Source organism: Quercus lobata, chromosome 5, assembly GCF_001633185.2.
Source record: "Quercus lobata isolate SW786 chromosome 5, ValleyOak3.0 Primary Assembly, whole genome shotgun sequence".
NCBI lineage: Eukaryota > Viridiplantae > Streptophyta > Magnoliopsida > Fagales > Fagaceae > Quercus > Quercus lobata.
Genome location: NC_044908.1, coordinates 14910641 through 14929377, shown reverse-complemented (window position 1 = coordinate 14929377; position 18737 = coordinate 14910641). Strand labels below are relative to the sequence as shown.

Here is an 18737-nt window from a genome sequence, read left to right as displayed (position 1 = left end):
TAAATCAGAAACAATTACAATAGTCAATGACTCACAAAACTTCTAGCCCTACGAGGATAGTTTGTAACTTTGTATATATGTGAATAATATTGGACCAAATTAGGAATTGGCATATTGGAACATAAATTTCTGTTTCTTTATTCTAAATTAAGCTCACTGGTGTTAGGGAATGGGAGGAACAAGTAGAACTTATTGTATGATGACAATAATATATTAGAACAAGCCACTTCATGCTAGTGCTGTACTTATCATGATGTTAATATATATCTTTATATTAAGTGTTAACTAATTGACTATTACCTACTGTCGAGCCATAAAGATTGAGTGGTCCTTTGTCTCTCTCCCCAGTTGGAGAGAGTGCAAGTTCAATACCAAAGTTCTAATTTCCTTGAAACTATTTATAGCAGAACTATAACTGTTACCCTTTCCATTGTGTTGATTAGTGAAGCTATTTTTCCTTCTTCTTCTTCTTTTTAAATGTGTTTTTCAATGTTGATCAAAGGTGTCAAATTTTTATAGGCATAATGAGCCTACAATGGACAAGAAGAAAAATATTTATGTAAAAGAGTATGTTGGTAATAAGGTGAAACACACTACAATACTCGCACACCTGTAAACAATAACGATGATACCCAAATGGAAAAATATGGCATTGCATCTTTTCCCATAGCCTATAGGCAAATCCGCTTAGAAAATACAAGATAGCCCAGGATTCTACATGCTAATCAAATATTCCAATACTTTCACAGAGTCCTTTTTTGTGATGACACCTTAGGATAACCTATATTACATGTAATCAACTTAGTGTGTTATAAAGTCACATAAAAATCTCTCATTTTCATGCTAAATGTGTGCTTTATTTATCACTAACTACATTATTATTGATACTTGTTGAAATCCTGGTAGGAGTTCCTCCTGCAGCTGGACCAGTATTCAGCTACAAGCTTGGCAAAGGTGGAGTTAGTCTCAAGAAGCTTCGAAGGCTTATCATATTCTATAAGTTTCCCTGCAAGACCAAACCAACTCAGATTAGCATAAGCTGCCTCAAGATCAATACAACTTTGTGAACCAGCTTGGATGGAGACTCTTGCGCATTTTGGACTCAAAACTAGCTTTCACATATATCCCTAGGTACTTACAATTGATCTTATTGTAATTTCTTTTTCATTCAGTATATTTCCACTTATGATAAGCTTATTTTTCAATTTATTGACTTATCTACAGTTCTTTAAACCTCACTCTTTCTAGATACAACTTAATTTACCTATCTTATTTTTTAAGTAAAACAAACCATTGAAAATTTGCTCATCCAAGCACATTATTAGCTTTGATAACCGTTACTGAATCACTCAAACCCATAATTGCCAAGGAAGCCGTTAAGCTAAGCAATTCTTTTAGCATTTTATAAGATAGTTCTCAGATACAATTGCCATCATGTTTATGCATAATCCAAAATTATACTTCCTCTTGCATTTATTTAACCATTTTAACCGTTTTTCAAGAATCTTGTTTATATACATATTTATCTATATGGCTAAAAGGAAAAAGGAAAGGGGAAAAAATTGAATTGAATTCCATCTGTATGTATAAAAAGAAAGTTGGAAAGTAAAAAAAACATACCATAAGAGAGGACCATGACCATATCACTATCAATAACAGTAGGAACTCTATGAGCTACTGTTATCACCGTGCATTCTGAGAATTCCTGCCTGATAATTCTTTGTAGAATGGCATCTGTTGCAGAATCAATGGAAGCAGTAGCTTCATCAAGAACTAGAATTTTATTCCTTTTAAGGAGGACTCTACCAAGGCAGAAGAGTTGGCGCTGCCCGGCACTCCAATTTTCTCCTTCATCACTCACTGTTGAATATACCAGAATAAATGAATATTATTATCCATATTGCTTTAAAATCACTTTAGAGAAATTGGGTGTTTAATTCTTGTACTTAGTTCTAAAAAGAATCATAAACTGACCTGAAGAGTCTAGCAGATTGGGTAGGCTACTGATTGTTGCCTTAAGCTGACACTTCTCAAGAGCCTATAAATGAAAATGTTAGTTTGGGTGCTCCAAACTTGCAAAGAAAAGAAAACAAAACAGTACAGAAGAATTTGTTCAAGATGAGAATCAGTAGGCTTACCTTCCATATTTCATCATCAGAGTAAAGACCAAGAGGATCCAAGTTTGTTCGCACACTACCCTTGAAAAGAGTTGGCTCTTGAGGGATGATGCTGAGTTTCATCCTTAAATCCTTCAAACCAATGGAGCATATGTCAAGCCCATCTACAAGAATTTTACCACTTGCAGGCTCTACCAAACGAAATAAAGCACTAATAAGTGTAGTTTTTCCACTTCCTGTTCTTCCCACAACTCCTACTTTAGTCCCTTCTTTGAAAGTGCAATTGATTTCCTTGATAACTAATGGAGCATTTCGACGATATCTTATCTGAAAACCGACCAAAAGAATGAATAGTTGGAGTCAATTTCATCAGTTACAAGTCAAAATGATTGAGGTAGCCGTGTGAAGAACATTAAGAAACTTATGTCTGACATGCTTCCTTACCTTCAAAGCTTGCAACTCTATCCTACCCATTGAAGGCCAAGAAGATGGTGGCCTGTTGTCCTCCACAATAGCAGGAGGCTCTGATGGTATGTTCATGAATTGTTTGATCCGTTCAACTGAGATGAGGTAGTTTGATAAGTAGCAATACCATCGAGTGAAAAAAATTTGTATGTTTGTTAGTGATAGAGCATAAGAAAGAGAGAGTCCCACAAGTCCTGCAAACCACCCAAGAAAGCAGGAACTATTGAGTAATATTTTTTGAAGGTCTGAAAATTCCTAGCTACAGAAATGGACAGTTCTAATGAATTTATGAACCTGGAGATATAAAACTCTTGGGATGCAACACAAGAAGAAAAGCTGCAGTGAAGAGGGTCAAATTCTGAAGTCCTTCTATCCTTAAAACTAACCACTCCATGGCTGCATTTGAATAGAAGAAAAGCCGAGCATCAGTATCAATGAGCTTTAGATAGTTCTCAAAAAACTTGTCCGCCAGGTTAAAAGCTCTAATAGTGACCACTCCAAGTGATGTCTCAGCTGCATAATTCATAACTGGTGCTTTTGTAGTTCCATTTATCCTTATTAGTTCCCTCGCAAAGGGTTGATAATATCCCTTGAGCAAAATCAAAAGAGAAAGCTTTTTCATTATGTTGTTGATGAAAGAGGTTTAACAAATCAAGACTAAAAATGAATACTTATATCTACCTACCTGAACATATTTTGCAGCTACCAAAGCAAGAATGGCGACAATAAGAACTTGCCATGTGACAGAAGCCAAAATTCCTATTGTTGTGAGAATTTCAATAGTAGCTGTCACTACAAATATAGTGGAGAAAGATATGTCGAAATCCAAAATACTCAAATCTGATGAAGCCTGCACAAGAAACAATAAGATGAAAGTGCAAAATGAGAACTGGCTCTGAATCTAAATACCCTTTCATGGATACAAAATACAGTATCGTTTTTTTTTTTTTTTTTAATGGTCGAGAAATAAATAATCTTACTCGGGTCAAAATCCGCCCAACAGGGGTTGAGTCGAAGAATAACATGGGAGCTTTAAAGACAGCATTGGTAAATCCGGTAAAAAAAGCTCTCGAAGCTTTTAATCCAAGATGGGCTGCAAAGAAAGACCTTAGGTAGACAAAGACAGCGCTGAGTGTTGAAATTACAGTGTAGACTCCAATCAAAACGCCACTAGTGATTTTAGGAATTTGAATCCCCAGAGCTAGCCAGTAAGTTGCAGCAGCCTGAAGAGCAACAAAACCAGACTGAGTTACTATGCCTAAGAAAAGAAGAGGCAATCCTTCTGAGACAATGATATAATCCCAGAATGGCTTCCATCCAACATCATTAATCTCTGTTTCTTCTTCTTCAGTTAGTTGTACTCCTGGTAGACCATTCACAGCAATCTCCTCCTCACTGTTTTCCTTAGTGAAGCTTGACCCTTGAGACATCTCTGGCTGAACCGTATCTAACTTCTGAGTTTCTTCTTGAGTTTCATCATTTGAAGGACCCAGTCCTGTTATTACATCTCTATGAGCATTCACAAGCTGTTCAAATGCTGTCCCAGCTGTCAAGAGCTCCTCATAGCTTCCTGATTGAGTAATTTGTCCATCCTTCATAACCTATAAAGTTAAGAAACAGAAAATTTTGACTTACAATAAAATGTACATAGATATGGGTAACAAATTTATGCATACAAAATTTAAAATTGAGCTGACTTATTAGAACTTAGTTTTTGGTAAAGACTTACCAGAATTTTATCAACTTTTGAGAGAAACTCCACTTGATGAGTTACTAGAATGACAGTTTTCTTTTCAAGAGCAGCTGTGACACAATCCTGCATATTCAAATTTTTACTTGGTTATGAAAACTACATCAAAGCTGAGAATTCTTGCTTGATCCTAGATTTCACACGCATGGAGAAACTTAAGGCAAGTTTATTTTACATTAAATAAAATTGCAGCTGTATGAGCATCTACTGCACTAAATGGATCATCAAGGAGATAGATATCGGCATCGTTATATACAGCTCGAGCTAGTTGAATCCTTTGTTTCTGTCCTCCACTCATGTTAAGCCCTCTCTGACCTATTTCTGTGAGATCACCATGGTTGAAATTATTGATGTCCTTGTCCAAAGCACATGCTTTTATGGCCTTCTCATATTTAGTCTTGTCCATAGGCTTTCCATATAATATGTTATTGCGAATAGTCCCACCTTGGATCCAAGAAGTTTGAGAAACATAGGCAATGGATCCAAATGCATTAACCTGTTAGTGAGCAATAAAGACCAAAATCAGTGACAAAAAATTCAGTTGCAAAATTATAAGCAATCAGTCAGTTTTTTACTCACTGTCCCAGAAATTTTTGGTATCTCCCCTAGTACAGCATAGAGAAGTGATGATTTCCCAGCCCCAACTGGACCACAAACAGCAAATTTCTGCCCACATCTTATTTCCAAGTTCACATCTCTCAGAGTTGGAATCATTATTTCAAGATCCCAACTGAAATTGCCTGATTGTATCTTTACAATCTTATCCGACTTCTGAAAGGGGATTCTAAATAATTCTTCATTTTTTAGCTCATCATCAAGCAGAAAAGCATTGAGACGATCAAAAGATACCTTCACTTGGATCAAAGAAGAAAGAGCTTCTGGTATCATTCTCACAGGATCTCCCATAGTCCTCAATGATGCAAGAACTGTGAAGATGGTGCTAGCATTTAGAGGGGCACTTCCAAAAATAATACATCCCAAGAAGACCACTGAAGAAATAATGGTTGGAGACATCCAAAACAACAATGTGCCATAAGCCTTTGCAAACTGAATTTCAGCCAACCATTTGAACTCATTTTCGCGGACAGATTCAATCAAATTCTTAAATTTATCTTCCCATGATTGCAACTTAATGATCTTCATACTGTTTAGGATCTCGGAAGTGGATCTCAATCTTTCATCCTGGGCAATCATAAACTGAGTTTGACACTTCTGTAGCGAAATTGCGAAAGGCACGTTAAGGAGTCCACATACGAGAAGAGGAACTAGACCTATAAGTGCACCAAGACCCACAACCCATAAAAGAATGCCAATGCCTAGGAAAAGTTGCAGTACAAAGCTCCATGATGAATGGAACCACCAGGGAAATTCACCCATTCTATAAGCATCAACTGCAATATAATTCACTATCTCCCCAGTTGAGTGCCTTCTCCTTCCTAAACTAGAAAGCTTTAACTGCTTTTGGTAGACTGCCACCATTAAGGCTGATCTCATTCTCATTCCTGACCTCCTTGAATCAAAGAACCAGTGCCTTTGAGACAAAGACTCAACTAACTTGGTAACAACTAGACATCCCACAATAGAGAGACCTTCATCAAGGTTCCTCTCATTGCCATTTGCATAATTTACAAAAGCATAGAGTATTAGCGGAGAAACTACTACAGCAATTGTCCTAAGAAATGCACAAATGCATATGAATATATTCTCTTTCAGGTAAACTTTTGCAATGGCCCGAAGAACCAAGTTCTTGGTATTGTTCGAGTTTGTTTCCCTTAAAAGAGAATCCCATGCATGAGCAAACTTTTTGTAGGCAAATTTGGCTTCATCTTCAGGAACTACGGGGGGGATGTCATCAAGAGCCAATCGTTTTGAGTAGCCCAAGCTAAGTAAACTATTAATCCAAGAAAATGTCAATTTTCCCAGAAAACTAGCCTGGTCTAATTGTATTTGCCTTTTTTCAGCCTCTTTGGCTAATAGAGGTTCAGATAGATTGTTTTCTAGATTATGTTGAGAAACAAAGTGAATTTGGTTCCTAAGGGCACAGAGGAAAAGTAGAAAGTTAATAGACCAAGGCACTATGTCCAAAATTTCAATGCTATGTGTTCGTAGTAGAATTTGGACATTCAGAATTGAAATCAATACAAAAGAGAAGGCCCACCAAAAAGAGTTTAGAAGACTGATCCATTTGGACCATTGAGAAAGCAGGGAAACTGTAAAAGAGATCCAAACCATTCCTCTAACAAAGTAAACCAACCAGCTCATATGATTGAATTCGTCATTTTTGGCCATTAGATTCCATAAACCCACACTAAAATAACTAATGCTACAAAGAGCACAACACAGTGAAACTACCACCAAGACCCAATCTTTTCTACTACTTCTTGTAGAACATTTTCCTATGATAGCTATGATCAAAAATAGGTAGAAAGCACATAGGAAGAATAGGTTTACGCCATCTACAATTGTTCGTTGAAGGCAGTAAGAACCCAAATAAAGTTCTTCACAAATCCATGAGATGCCCCCTGCATAAGCATCAAAAGAGAAACAGTAAGAACAGCAAAGATTCATGCTAGAAACACAGGAAAGTTGGAAAAATCAAAACAAATAAAATAGTGATGCAAAAGTAAAAGCTAATGAGTTTGCCAAGAACACATTAGGCAATTCATTGACAACAAAGCAAGAGAGAAAAAAAAATTTAATGCAATAGATCGAAGAACTGAAGAAAAAAATTTAAAAGAATATTCAAAATTGAAACTCATTTATTGCTTGAAAAATTATTGTACATGCCATAATAGGAAACCTTTTTTTTTTTTTTTTTTTAACAGACGAGCATGTCCAGACTTTTTCGCCTTTCTAAATATTCCCTAAGGTGTATGTAGTCCCCTCATCCCACATGTACCATATTATTACAAGGAAAAATCCCATAAGAGTAGCCCTAAGATGCTAGTATGATGTTTCAAACCCAAGATCTCATAAATATCATAAGACTTTAGGAACTACTAACGGTTTGCATCAATCTAAAATGTCTTACAACGAACAACATAAATTCTTTACTTAATTGTAGAAGAATAAAATCTATAACCCAACTTTTCCATCTTTTATAAAAAAAAATAAAAAAAAAATAAATAAAAAAAACCTTCTATAACCCAACTCACTGCAACACATGCTTACTTAATGGTTAGTAAGGGTTAAGGAAACAAAAAAACATTCACACAGAGAAGGAAGATTGCATGTACCAAGTGAGCTCCCCAAGGAAATCATTGCTGGAAGAATTTCTATGGTTCACTTGGCACCTCTAGTAGCGCACCAGCCCACTTATTATGTCTGAAGTCAAGAATAAGAAGTGCCCCCACGTAGCTTCCTCGTAGCATATTCCCATCTAATTAAAGCTGTCAGAATCATCAAAGCTCAACCAGTCACTCCCTTGTCATCATTTTTTTTTCATGTTTGGCACATTTATTTCTTTGTCTGATTGTGTGTCATTTCCTTTCATTAATCATTCTAATAAAACGTGGAGGATGAGATTATTCATGACCAGTTCAATACGTCTATAACTTCAATAAATAAATATATATATATATATATATATATATAAGTCCATATAAATCTCCAACTCTTCGTTTTCTTTTTCTGTTTGGGTAGTAAGAGAAATCTTTAACCAAATAATTGGAACTGTCTAAGGTACTTTAAGCCTTCTTATTGAACAAAAAACGTTTATGAAAAGTTATTTGATACTTCAAGCTTTTTTGGGTAGAAAGGGAAATCATTAAACAAACAATTAGAACTGTGAAAGGATTGAAGTTTTTCTTTTTGAACATAACCACATCTTTGGGAAATTATTTCAAAGACAACAAAGTTCCTTTTGACTATATTAGGGAATAAATTCAACACATTATTGCATTGACTAATAAAACATAAACAAGATTATCGTTTGTAAAACAATTGAATTCAATACAACTGTCTTTGAATTTAATCGGAGAATCTAACGTATTGCACCTAAAAAATTTATACCTAAGTCTTAACTTAAATTCAATACTTGAAGAGTAATGCTTTATCCTCTTGCTTGAACCTTAAAATATTTTATAATATTTTCAATGAAAATATCTAGAGTACTCTCTTTCCCCAATATATATATATTTTTTTAATTATAAACAAGACTCAATACTATGTTTTTCATTTAATTTATCAATTGTGACTTGTGAGTTAATTTTTTTTATGAGAAAAAAGACTTTATAAACGACAAACCAGATTACACAGAACAGACTCTTTAACCAAAGCAGCCTCTAAGCAGGGAGGGTAGCAACCAACACCAAAGGACCCCACAAAATTATAATTCAAAAGACCATTTTGCAAAACAATGAGCTGCACCGTTCTCAACTCTAGAGACCCAACTGAAGGAAACTCCTTGAAAGCGAGAGATGATGACAACTATATTCTTTTCTTTTTCTTTTTTTGGTAACCAAAAAATGGGTAGAGGGGGACGACCCGTGTGGTTTTCCTACCTGGGCGTGACCATAATAGTACCCTACCAAATCCTAGGCGAGACCCCATACTCCTGATCTGTGAGAAACTCACTTATTATTCTTTAGACCGTTTTGGATAGAGATGGGATATAAGGAGCACCTATATACAGCTAATTGTTTGATGCTCGAACTCAAGTCCTAAGCCTTGATGGCCCAGTATCTTACCAACTAGGCCACCCGAATGTAGGTTATGACAACTATATCCTAAACCATAATGGATACCCCTTACATATTTATGTTGTCCCCTTACTAATGACTATCCAATTAATGTTATCAAAAAAAAAAAAAAAAATTTATTTTTGCTAAAGGGTTTGGCTTACCTCCAATACTTTTTTAACTGGACACTTCCTGTTGTTTTAAATAAACAATGGCAAGTGATAGTGGATTTTAATCTCCACATTTCATTTAGTTAGTAGGTAATGTGGCAGTTTCTCATTAAAATAAAAAGAGATTTCAGTTAAAAAAGTACAGGAAGTAAGCCAAACCCTTTAGTAAAATGCTATCAAAAGATTTAATAGTCTATATAAGGTAAGATTAAAAAAATAATAATAATAAATAAAGGATTACTTTCAAAACCTTCTCTAGTATTCCCGTATATATTAAAAATACTTAGTATTCTTCAAAATAAAAAACTTTTAATGAAAAAAGAAAAAAATTTGAATTTTTTTAATTATTTTTTTATATTTCTTATCAAAATTTTCCTAAAATTTTTTAGTAATAAATGTTCTAAGGGCACCTGTTAACCAGACCTATAAATAAATAACACCACGAACCACTTATATGAATATTATTAAATTGAAAAGGTTAACAGATGCCCTAAAAGCATTGATTTAAGAAAAAATTTTAGAAATTTTTTATGAAAAAAGTAATTAATTTTTTTTCAGCTTTTTATATTTTCCATGAAAGTTATGTTTAAATTTTTCTAAAATAGCTTATTAACAATTGCCCTGAAGCACTCATTAACATAACCCTTATTGAATTATCTAAGAAATATCTAATTTTTCAAAGTAATCAAAAGCTAAGACTCCTTCAAATTTCTAATTGCAATGATTCTTTTGCTAATTAATCTCATTTGTTTATAATTGGTCAATTCCTTACGCTCTTTCCAACATTACAAATCCTTATACTCTATCTAATTGCAATGATTCATTTGTTGACTAATCCCTATGCCTTTTTATGTGGCACCCCCAACCCTAATTTGCCAATTCCAATCCTATTTTTATAAGACCAGACATTTAAATACGCCCAATTAGGGAAAAAAAAAGTGAATGAACAAAAAATTTATAATTAAAATAAAACCAATCATGCTCTGTTAATAAAAAAAAGAACAGAAAACCCAAAAAATAAATAAATAAATAAATAAATAAATAATCAAAGGTAGCACCTAACATAGTGGAGTTTGAAGAAACCTAACTTAGGCATTTTTGTCCAAATATTTTTCAATAATTTTCTCTCCAATTTGGGGATATTGTGTTTTGGTGGGCCCAAGGAGAAAACTCTTAAATCTCACCAAATCCTTTCCATTTTTCACTGTCAACCAAATAACCACAAACCTCATTTTTCTCTCCTCTTTTTTCTCCTTTATTTTTCATCCCTCCAATAATCACTCCAACCAAATGGGGTTTAAAGTCTACTCAAGCAAGGCTTAAAGTGTTCTTTATTATTATTTATTTTAAAAAAAAAAAAAACAAACAAACAAACACACACACAATAGAGAGAAAGAGGTTTAAGTATTCTTTAGATAGTGAGGAGAGGAGGGAAAATCTAGTGATACAACAAAATGTTTTAGTTGTGAAGGGTTTTAGTATAATATTTTATTTTATTTTATTTGACCTATAATAAGCTAACACCTCAACTCTTGTAAAAATGTGAGATATTAATAAATCATAAATAATAAGTTATTATTGATTCTAATTTGAACCTATTACTGAAATTACTTTTTTTGCACATAAAACTTAAAATTTGTTGTGAAAGTGTTGTGAGAATGTTACGGATACAGTATATCTCTTTATTATAACCATAAAACAACTAAGTGAAGTTCAAGGTTAGAACCACAGACATGAGACATTGATTTATTTTTTAAACACCTTCGCAAGGGAAAAATCTTGTATGCAACGTTATGAGATCCACGTGGCATGTGGGGTTCCACATGCGAGGGAGATACTTGACACTGATTTCACTCTCGTATGTTTTTCAATATTCAAGCAAGAATCTCGCTCGAGCAAGAAATTAAGCCCACGAACCCGTAAGAAGAACTCGTTTTATAAAACAAAGGTTATCAAGGAAGTGCTGCTGAAGTGTGTGCTATTAAAGCCATTACAGTAGAGCTTGGTAGTTGTAGAGCCAAGCAGAGAATATGAGAGATGAAGAGGCAAGGTGTGGCTTTGTGAGTAAGCAGTCCAGCCATTGTTTTTGGGCATGCAGATTTGAGATTTGAATGATAGAGCTTCTTTAGTATCCCCATGTCATAGTCAAGAAGATCATTAAAAAAACTCATGCCAAGTGCTTGATAAAAAATACCCATTTTTATTATCATTCTAATTTCAATACCACATACTGTATTTGAGAGATTAAAACCAAGTAACATTTTTTCCAATCATGGAGGATCTTTAGATCTTCTAGAAATTCTGGCTTTTGCAAGCAGGGAATTCGCAGAGTAAATCACTATTGAAAGATTGCAGAGATTCTGGACACACAAAATCCATTAAATCAAAAATAATTACAATAGTCAATGACTCACAAAACTTCTAACCCTCCAAGGACAGTTTGTAACTTTGTATATATGTGTATAATATTGGACCAAATTAGGAATTGGCATATTGGAACATGAATTTCTATTTCTTTATTCTAAATTAAGCTCACTGGTGTTAGGGAATGGGAGGAACAAGTAGAGCTTATTGCATGATGACAATATCATACTAGAACAAGCCACTTCATGCTAATGCTGTACTTATCATGATGTTAATATATATCTTTATGTTAAGTGTTAACTAATTGACTATTACCTACCGTAGAGCCATACAGATCGAGTGGTACTCTGTCTCTCTCCCCAATTGGAGAGAGTGCAGGTTCAATACCGGAGTTCTAATTTCCTTGAAACCATTTATAGCAAAACTATAACTATTACCCTTTCCATTGTGTACATTAGTGAAGCTATTTTTCCTTTTTTTTCTTTTTTTTTTAATGTGTTTTTCAATGTTGATCAAAAGTGTCAAATTATTTTACCTTCCTTTGTATAGTTTATAGGCATAATGAGCCTACAATGGACAAGAAGAAAAATATTAATGTATAAGAGTATGTTGGTCATAAGGTGAAACACACTTCAGTAGTTGCACACCTATAAACAATAATGATGGTATATTATCCAAATATTAAAATATGGCATTGCATCTTTTCCCATAGCCCATAGGCAAATCCGCTTACAAAATAGAAAGTATCACGGGATTCTATATACTAATCAAATATTCCAATACTTTCACAAAGAGTCCTATTTTGTGATGACACCTGAGGATAACATGTGTCACATGTAATCACCTAAGCGTGCTTTAAAGTCACATAAAAATCACTCATTTTCATGCCGAATGTGTGCTTTATTTACTTTATTTATCATTATCTACATTATTGTAGATATTTGTTGAAATCCTGGTAGGAGTTCCTCCTGCAGCTGGACCAGTATTCAGCTACAAGCTTAGCGAAGGAGGAGTTAGTCTCAAGAAGCTTCGAAGGCTCATCATATTCTATAAGTTTCCCTGCAAGACCAAACCAACTCAGATTAGCATAAGTTAAACTGGATTCCTTCTGTATGTATAAAGGAAAGTTGGAAAGTGAAAAAACATACCATAGGAGAGGACCATGACCATATCACTATCAATAACAGTAGGAACTCTATGAGCTACTGTTATCACCGTGCATTCCAAGAATTCCTGCCTGATAATTCTCTGTAGAATGGCATCTGTTGCAGAATCAATGGAAGCAGTAGCTTCATCAAGAACTAGAATTTTATTCCTTTTAAGGAGGACTCTACCAAGGCAGAAGAGTTGGCGTTGCCCAGCACTCCAATTTTCACCTTCATCACTCACTGTTGAATATATCAAAGTTAATGAGCAATATTATCCATATTGCCTTAATAACACTCCATAGAAATTGACATGTTTCATTCTCCTAGTTAGTTCTAAAAAAGAATCATAAACTGACCTGAAGAGTCGAGCAGATTAGGTAGGCTGCTGATTGTTGCCTTAAGCAGACACTTCTCAAGAGCCTAGAAATGAAAATGTGAGTTGGGTTGCTCCAAACTTGCAAAGAAAAAAAGATAAAATATTACAATGGAATTTGTTCAAGATGAGAATCAGCAGGCTTACCTTCCATATATCATCATCAGAGTAAAGACCTAGAGGATCCAAGTTAGTCCGCACACTACCCTTGAAAAGAGTTGGCTCTTGAGGGATGATGCTGAGTTTCAACCTTAAATCCTTCAAACCAATGGAGCATATGTCAAGCCCATCTACAAGAATTTTCCCGCTTGCAGGCTCTACTAAACGAAATAAAGCACTAATAAGTGTAGTTTTTCCACTTCCTGTTCTTCCCACAACTCCGACTCTAGCCCCTTCTTTGAAAGTGCAGGTGATATCCTTGAGAACTAATGGAGAATTTGGACGATATCTTATCTGAAACCCAACAAAAATAATAATTGGAGTCAATTTTGACCAATTAGAAGTTGAAATGATTGAGGTAGTAATGATAAAGCTAAACGGGGGTATGTATGACATGCTTCCTTACCTTCAAAGCTTGCAACTCTATCCTACCCTTTGAAGGCCATGAAGACGGTGGCCTCATGTCCTCCACAATAGCAGGAGGCTCTGATGGTATGTGCATGAATTGTTTGATCCGTTCAACTGAGATGATGTAGTTTGATAAGCTGCAATACCATCGAGTCAGAAAAATTTGGGTTCCTGTTAGTGATAGAGCATAAGAAAGAGAGAGTCCCACAAGTCCTGCAGACCACCCAAGAAAGGAAGAACTATGAGTAATATTTTTTGACGGTCTGAAAATTCCTTGCTACAAGAAATGGACAGTTCTAATGAAGTTATGTTACCTGGAGCTATAGAACCCTTGGGAAGCAACACAAGAAGGAAAGCTGCAGTAAAGAGGGTCAAATTCTGAAGTACTTCTATTCTTAAAACTAACCACTCCATGGCTGCATTTGAATAGAAGAAAAGCCGTGCATCAGAATCAGTGAGCTTTAGATAGTTCTCAAAAAACTTGTCCGCCATGTTAAAAGCTCTAATTGTGACCACTCCAAGTGAAGTCTCAGCTGCATAATTCATAACAGGTGCTTTTGTAGTTCCATTTATCCTTATTAATTCCCTCGCAGAGGGCTGATAATACCCCTTTGAGAAAAAGTAAAAGAGAAAGCTTTGTCATTCCGTTATTGATGAAAGAGGTTAAAGAAATCAAGACTAAATATCATTAGATCTACCTGAACATATTTTGCAGCTACCATAGCAAGAATGGCTACAATAAGAACTTCCCATGTGACAGAAGCCATAATTCCTATTGTAATCAGAAGTTCAGTACTTGCTGCCACTACAAATATTGTGGAGAAAGGTATGTCATAATCCAAAATACTCAAATCTGATGAAGCCTGCAAGAGAAACAATAAGATGAATGTACAAATTGAGTACTGGCTCTGATTATAAAATACCCTTCCAAGATACATAACAGAGTATAGATTTTTTATTTTTTATTCGTGGTCGAGAAATAAATAATCTTACTCGAGTCAAAATCCGGCCAATGGGGGTTGAGTCAAAAAATAACATGGGAGCTTTAAAGACAGCATTGGTAAAACCGGAGAAAAAGGCTCTGGAAGCTTTTAATCCAAGATAAGCTGCAAGGAAAGACCTTGCATATACAGCGACAGCACTGAGTGTTGAAATTGCAGTGTAGACTCCAATCAAGATGACACTAGTGATTTTAGGAATTTGAATGCCCAGAGCTAGCCAATATGTTGCAGCAGCCTGAAGACCAACAAAACCAGCCTGAGTTACTATACCTAAGAAAAAAGGAAGCAATCCCTTTGAGACAATGATATAATCCCAGAATGGCTTCCATCCAACATCATTAATCTCTGTTTCTTCTTCTTCTGTTAGTTGTACTCCTGGTAGACCCTTCACAGCAATCTCCCCCTCACTGTTTTCCTTAGTGGGGTAAGACCCTTGAGACACCTCTGGCTGAACCATATCTAACTTCTGAGATTCTTCTTTAGTTCCGTTATTTGAAGGACCCAGTCCTGTTATTGCATCTCTATGAGCATTCACAAGCTGTTCAAATGCTGTCCCAGCTGTCAAGAGCTCCTCATAGCTTCCTGATTGAGTAATTTGACCACCATTCATAACCTGGAAAGTTAAGAAACATAATACTATTAGATATGGGTAACAAAAATTTATGCATACAAAATTTAAAAATAATATTAACTTTTAGAATTTAGTAAATACTTGCCAAAATTTTATCAACTTCTGAGAGAAACTCCACTTGGTGAGTCACTAGAATGACAATTTTGTTTTCAAGAGCAGCCATGACACAATCCTGCAATTTCATATTTTTTTTACTTGTTTAAAAAACTACATCAAAGATGAGGATTCTTTCTTGATCCTAGATTTCACATTCATGAAAAAACTTGAAGCAAGTTTCTCTTACATTAAATAAAATTGTAGCTGTATGAGCATCTACTGCACTGAATGGATCGTCAAGGAGATAGATATCAGCATCGTTATATACAGCTCGAGCTAGTTGAATCCTTTGTTTCTGTCCCCCACTCATGTTAAGCCCTCTCTGACCTATTTCTGTGAGATCACCATGGTTGAAATTATTGATGTCCTTGTCCAAAGCACATGCTTTTATGGCCTTCTCATATCTAGTCTTGTCCATAGGCTTTCCATACAGTATGTTATCTTGAATAGTCCCACTTTGTATCCAAGAAGTTTGAGAAACATAGGCAATGGATCCAAATACATTTACCTGTTTGAAAGTATCAAAGACCAAAATTCGTGATTAAAAAAAAAAAAAATGCAAAACTATAAAATATCATTCAGTTTTTGACTCACTATTCCGGAAATTTTTGGTATCTCCCCTAGTACAGCATATAGAAGTGATGATTTCCCAGCTCCAACTGGCCCACAGATAGCAACTTTCTGCCCCCATCTTATTTCCAAGTTCACTTCTTTTAGGGTCGGAATCATTATTTCAGGATCCCAACTGAAATTTCCTGATTGTATCCTTACACTCTTATCTGACTTCTGAAAGGGAATTCTCCTTATTTCATCATTTTTTAGCTCATCATCAAGCAGAAAAGCATTGAGACGATCAAAAGATACCTTCACTTGGATCAAAGAAGAAAGAGCTTCAGGTATCATTCTCACAGGCTCTCCCATAGTCCTCATTGATGCAAGAACTGTGAAGATGGTGCTAGCATTTAGAGGGGCACTTCCAAAAATAATACATCCTAAGAAGACAACTGAAGAAATGATGGTTGGAGACATCCAATACAACAGTGTGCCAAAAGCCTTTGCAATCTGTGCTTTAGCCAACCATTTGAACTCATTTTCGCGGCGGGATTCAATCAAATTCTTGAATTTCTCTTCCCATGATTGCAACTTTATGATCTTCATATTGTTTAGGATCTCGGAAGTGGATCTTAATCGCTCATCTTGGGCAATCATAAACTGAGTTTGACACTTCTGTAGCATATTTGCAAAAGGCACATTAAGAATTCCACAAATGAGAAGAGGAACTAGACCTGTAAGTGCACCTAGACCCACAACCCAGAAAAGAATGCCAATGGCTAGGAAAAGTTGAAGTACAAAGCTCCATGATGAATGGAACCACCAAGGAAATTCACCCATTCTATAAGCATCAACTGCAATATAATTCACTATCTCCCCAGTTGAGTGCCTTCTCCTTCCCAAACTAGAAAGTTTTAACTGTTTCTGGTAGACTGCCACCATTAAGGCTGATCTCATCCTCATTCCCGACCTCCTTGAATCAAAGAACCAGTGCCTTTGAGACAAAGACTCAACTAACTTGGTAACAACTAGACACCCCACAATAGAGAGACCTTCATCCAGGTTCCTCTCATTGCCATTTGCGTAATTTACAAAAGCGTAGAGTATCAGAGGAGAAACTACTACAGCAATTGCCCTAAGAAATGCACAAATGCCTATGAATATATTCTCTTTCAGGTAAACTTTTGCAATGGCTCGAAGAACCAAGTTCCGGGTATTGTTTGAGTTTGTTTCCCTTAAAAGAGAATCCCATGCATCAGCAAACTTTTGGTATGCAAATTTGGCTTCATCTTCAGGAACCAGAGAGGGAATGTCTTCAAGAGCCAATCGTTTGGAGTAGCCCAAGCTAAGTAAACTATTAATCCAAGAAAATGTTAATTTTCCAAGAAAACTAGCCTGGCCTAATTCTTTTTGGCATTTATCAGCCTTTTTGGCTAATAGAGGTTCATTTAGATTGTTGTCTATATTACGCTGAGAAACAAAGCGAATTAGGTTCCTAAGAGCACAGAGGAAAAGCAAAAAGCTAATAGGCCAAGGTACCATGTCCATAATTTCAATGCTATGTGTCTTTAGTAGAATTTGGACATTCAGAACTGAAATAAATATAAAAGAGGATGCCCACCAAAAAGAGTTTAGAATACTGATCCATTTGGACCGTTGAACATGCAAAGAAACTGCAAAAGAGATCCAAAGCAGTCCTCTAACAATGAAAACCAACCAGCTCATATGATTGAGTTCATCATTTTTGGCCATGAGATTCCATAAACCCACACTAAAATAAGGAATGCTAGAAAGAGCACAACATAGTGAAACTACCACCAAGACCCAATCTTTTCTAATACTTCTTGTAGAACATTTTCCTATGATAGCTATGAGCAAAAATAGGTAGAATGAACAGAGGAAGAATAGGTTTACACTGTCTGCAATTGTTCTTTGAAGGCAGTAAGAACCCAAATAAAGTTCTTCACAAATCCATGAGAAACCCCCTGCATGTACATCAAAAGAGAAACTGTAAGAACAGCAAAGATTCATGCTAGAAACACAGGAGAGTTGGAAAAGTCAATGAAATAAAATAGTGATGCAAAGTAAAAGCTAATGAGTTTGCCAAGAACACATTAACTGCAAATCATTTATAACAAAGCAAGAGAACAAACTGAAAAATAAAAATAAAAAAGTAGAAAGAATATTCAAAATGGTATTTTATTTATTGCTCTACAAATTATTGTACATGGCAGCATAATAGGCAACAGTATGAAAAGTCTTACAACAAACAACATAAATTCTTTACTTAATAGTAGAAGAATAAAATCTATAACCCAACTTTTCTAAGAAAAAAAAAAAAACATTCACACAGAGAGGGAATGATTGCATGTACCAACTGAGCTCCCCAAGGAAATCATTGCTGGAAGAACTTTTATGGTTCACTTGGCATCGCTAGTAGTGCACAAGCTTACTTATATGTATGAGCTCAACAATAAGAGGTGCCCCAAGTAACTTCCTCCTGGCTTATCCCCATAAAAGCTGTCAGAATTCTCAAAGCTCAACCATTCACTCCCTTCTCATAATTATTTTCATGTTTGGCACGTTTATGTCTTTGTCTGGTTGTGTATCATTTCCTTCTATTAATCTTTTTTTTTTTTTTTTGGTTCAAAGGAAATTGATTTTCAAAAAAATATTTTTAGTATTTACTGATGTTTGGGGCAACTAAAAATATTGGTCAACCGAAATCAATTTTTGATTGGCCGTAAAATTATGACACTTTTGGTGGAAATTGGTTTACATTTTATATTCTGTAAACCATTTTCCACTTCACCCAAAACTCATC

At 35.3% G+C, this 18737-nt stretch overlaps 2 protein-coding genes across 5 annotated transcripts; both read right to left on the bottom strand.

The window, feature by feature from the left end:
* Positions 1-767: 767 nt before the first annotated feature.
* LOC115991487 (ABC transporter C family member 8-like) lies at positions 768-7763 on the bottom strand. Of its 3 annotated transcripts, none has more exons than XM_031115226.1 (12): positions 7569-7763; positions 4912-6854; positions 4508-4828; positions 4312-4398; positions 3563-4183; positions 3268-3432; positions 2877-3171; positions 2562-2677; positions 2139-2444; positions 1975-2038; positions 1621-1860; positions 768-1006 (listed from the first exon to the last, which is right to left on the bottom strand). In XM_031115226.1, exons 1-12 carry the CDS (start codon positions 7591-7593, stop codon positions 879-881), a joined length of 4311 nt encoding a protein of 1436 aa, XP_030971086.1. In that variant the 5' UTR covers positions 7594-7763; the 3' UTR covers positions 768-878. The 3 variants fall into 3 exon arrangements, with proteins under 3 accessions (XP_030971086.1, XP_030971085.1, XP_030971084.1); XM_031115225.1 differs by having other exon boundaries at positions 2562-2776; positions 7569-7762; XM_031115224.1 differs by lacking the exon at positions 7569-7763 and having other exon boundaries at positions 2562-2776; positions 4912-6915.
* A 4420-nt stretch (positions 7764-12183) lies between these two features.
* On the bottom strand, positions 12184-18523 carry LOC115991486 (ABC transporter C family member 8-like). 2 transcript variants are annotated; one of them, XM_031115223.1, is made up of 12 exons: positions 18288-18523; positions 15956-17898; positions 15549-15869; positions 15351-15437; positions 14627-15247; positions 14332-14496; positions 13948-14242; positions 13632-13846; positions 13214-13519; positions 13050-13113; positions 12694-12933; positions 12184-12604 (listed from the first exon to the last, which is right to left on the bottom strand). In XM_031115223.1, exons 1-12 carry the CDS (start codon positions 18310-18312, stop codon positions 12474-12476), a joined length of 4413 nt encoding a protein of 1470 aa, XP_030971083.1. In that variant the 5' UTR covers positions 18313-18523; the 3' UTR covers positions 12184-12473. The 2 variants fall into 2 exon arrangements, with proteins under 2 accessions (XP_030971083.1, XP_030971082.1); XM_031115222.1 differs by lacking the exon at positions 18288-18523 and having other exon boundaries at positions 15956-17959.
* Positions 18524-18737: the final 214 nt, after the last annotated feature.

Coding starts and splice junctions, on each gene's coding strand:
- LOC115991487 (XM_031115224.1), bottom strand. CDS start 6,900: ATGAATCTTTGCTGTTCTTACTGTTTCTCTTTTGATGCTTATGCAGGG. Junction 4,184..4,311: donor CAAAAGTTGATAAAATTCTG/GTAAGTCTTTAC, acceptor TTAACTTTATAG/GTTATGAAGGATGGACAAAT. Junction 3,172..3,267: donor TAGCTGCAAAATATGTTCAG/GTAGGTAGATAT, acceptor ATTTTGCTCAAG/GGATATTATCAACCCTTTGC.
- LOC115991486 (XM_031115222.1), bottom strand. CDS start 17,944: ATGAATCTTTGCTGTTCTTACAGTTTCTCTTTTGATGTACATGCAGGG. Junction 15,870..15,955: donor TACCAAAAATTTCCGGAATA/GTGAGTCAAAAA, acceptor ACTTTCAAACAG/GTAAATGTATTTGGATCCAT. Junction 14,497..14,626: donor TTGGCCGGATTTTGACTCGA/GTAAGATTATTT, acceptor TTTCTCTTGCAG/GCTTCATCAGATTTGAGTAT.